Consider the following 1,971-nt stretch of genomic DNA (forward strand, 5'->3'; position numbering starts at 1 on the left):
GGTGATGTGGGTTTGGGGACTGTAATTTGTCCAAGCTGTAAGTGGATGGTCAGAGAGGGGAGTCTCTCACTGCAGCAGGTGGAGAGGGGGCTGGAAAGCTTAAAAACAAAGAGGGAAAGGAGAGAGAGAAAACCAGCAATCCCTTTGGTGTGCGATATCAACAGCTTCCAGTCAAGTCTGTGTGTGTGTGAGTGTGTGTTTGTGAATGAGAGAGAGTGAGTGTGTGTGAGAGAGTGTATGTGAGTGTGTGTGTTTGTGAGTATATGTGAGTGTGAGGTTGTGTGCATGTGTGTGAGTGTATGTGAGTGTGAGTGTGTTTGTGAGTGAGTGTGTGTGAACATAGCCATTCAGCCCATCAAGCCTATCCAACCAGTCAGTGAGGTCATGGCTGAGTTGTGGTCGAACTCCATATCCCTTCACATCATCGGTTAATAAAAATGTATTTACCTCAGATTTAAAATAAATAATGGATCTAGTTGAAATTTGTACACATGCATACTCACAGGCTTAAACAGTGTGTGAGAATCGATGGGTTTGCTTGTCTCTGTACATGTATCTGAGAGAGTTTGTAACTGTGTGAGTGAATGTATCAGTGTGAGTGTGTCTGTCTGTGTGATTGTGTCGCTCTGAGTGTATGTTTGCAGATATCTATCTGAGTGTGTGTGTGCACCCATGCATGAGTGTCTGAGTGTGTGTGTGTGTAAGTGAGTAAGTGTGAGTATGAATGTGAGTGTGTGAGCGTGAGAGAGTGTGTGCTTATGAGTGAGAGTTTGTGAGAGTGAGTGAGAGTGAGTTACTGTTCCTCCCCTGTGGTGTGTGAGTGAAGTAGCCTCTGGTCTCTATTCACCAGCAGCTGCCAGCACTGGGTGGTACTGCCTCCTGGTTAAGGGAGACCGCAGGCTCTTCGCAGTGAGCTGATTGGCCCGTGGCTTAGTGAATGTTTGGGATTGGCTATAAATCAGTAGGGCTGAGCTGAGGCCAGCCAATTGGAGGCCGTCCATTCACTGGATCCATCTCTCTCTCTCTCTCTCTTTCTGCACAGTTGCTGCCTGGTCTGCTGGGGTTTTCCAGAACGTTCTGTTGTTATAGTGACAGGTTTTTGGCCCAGCCCGCTGTGGAGTGCCTGTGGCCTGGTGGGGGTGTACCATGGATTTGAAAGGAGGCTCCGAGAGCAGCAGTGAGAGCATTCGGCCCTCCAACCTCGAGTCCTTCGCCAGTAGATCCACTCTGCATGGGATCAGCCACATCTTTGCCTACGGACCAATGAGCATCCGCAGGATTCTGTGGATTCTTTCCTTCCTGGGTTCCTTCAGTCTCCTGTCACTAGTCTGTGTGGAGCGGGTCAGTTATTATTTCGAATATCCTCACGTGACCAAACTGGACGAGGTGTCAGCTGGGAACCTGACCTTTCCCGCTGTCACGATCTGTAACCTCAATGAGTTTCGCTTCTCCCAGATCACCCAGAACGACCTGTACCATGTCGGGGAGTTCCTGGCATTGCTGAACGAACGCTACGAGATCACCAGGCCGGCACTGGCAGAGCCCCACGTCCTGGCTGCTCTGAAGAAACTCGCCAACTTCCGTCACTTCAAGCCCAAACCGTTCAACATGTCTGACTTCTACAATCGCACAGGCCACACCATCCACGACATGTTGTTGATGTGTACCTACCGCGGTGAAAACTGTACGCACCACAACTTCACCACCGTGAGTACTTCAGCACCACTCTCACTGCTGGCCCAGCGGATGGGGAGGGGCTGGGAGAGGGAGGGGGGGGGTCTGTGCTGCATTGTGTGTGGGAGGGATCCTCTCCTGAACCAAGTGGGGCCCAGCATTCATCGAGATTGCAGGGGTCATGGAATCCTTACAGTGCAGAGAGAGGCCATTCAGCCCATCGAGTCCACACTGACCATCCAAAGAGCACCCTGCCCAGACTCACTCTCCTACCCCTAACCCGGCATTTCCCACTGC

The 1,971-nt window shown here is 51.0% G+C and overlaps 1 protein-coding gene across 2 annotated transcripts in view; it reads left to right on the plus strand.

Moving 5' to 3' along the window:
- The window catches only part of LOC140476835 (acid-sensing ion channel 1C-like), a 474,098-nt gene that overhangs the window by 1,518 nt on the left and 470,609 nt on the right, over positions 1 to 1,971 (plus strand). For both annotated transcript variants that reach the window (XM_072569647.1, XM_072569645.1), the window contains exon 2: positions 1,043 to 1,707. In XM_072569647.1, the coding sequence (XP_072425748.1) occupies positions 1,147 to 1,707 (561 nt within the window). In that variant the 5' untranslated portion in view covers positions 1,043 to 1,146. The remainder of the gene's footprint in view (positions 1 to 1,042; positions 1,708 to 1,971) is intronic.

This window comes from Chiloscyllium punctatum, chromosome 5 (genome assembly GCF_047496795.1).
Source record: "Chiloscyllium punctatum isolate Juve2018m chromosome 5, sChiPun1.3, whole genome shotgun sequence".
NCBI lineage: Eukaryota > Metazoa > Chordata > Chondrichthyes > Orectolobiformes > Hemiscylliidae > Chiloscyllium > Chiloscyllium punctatum.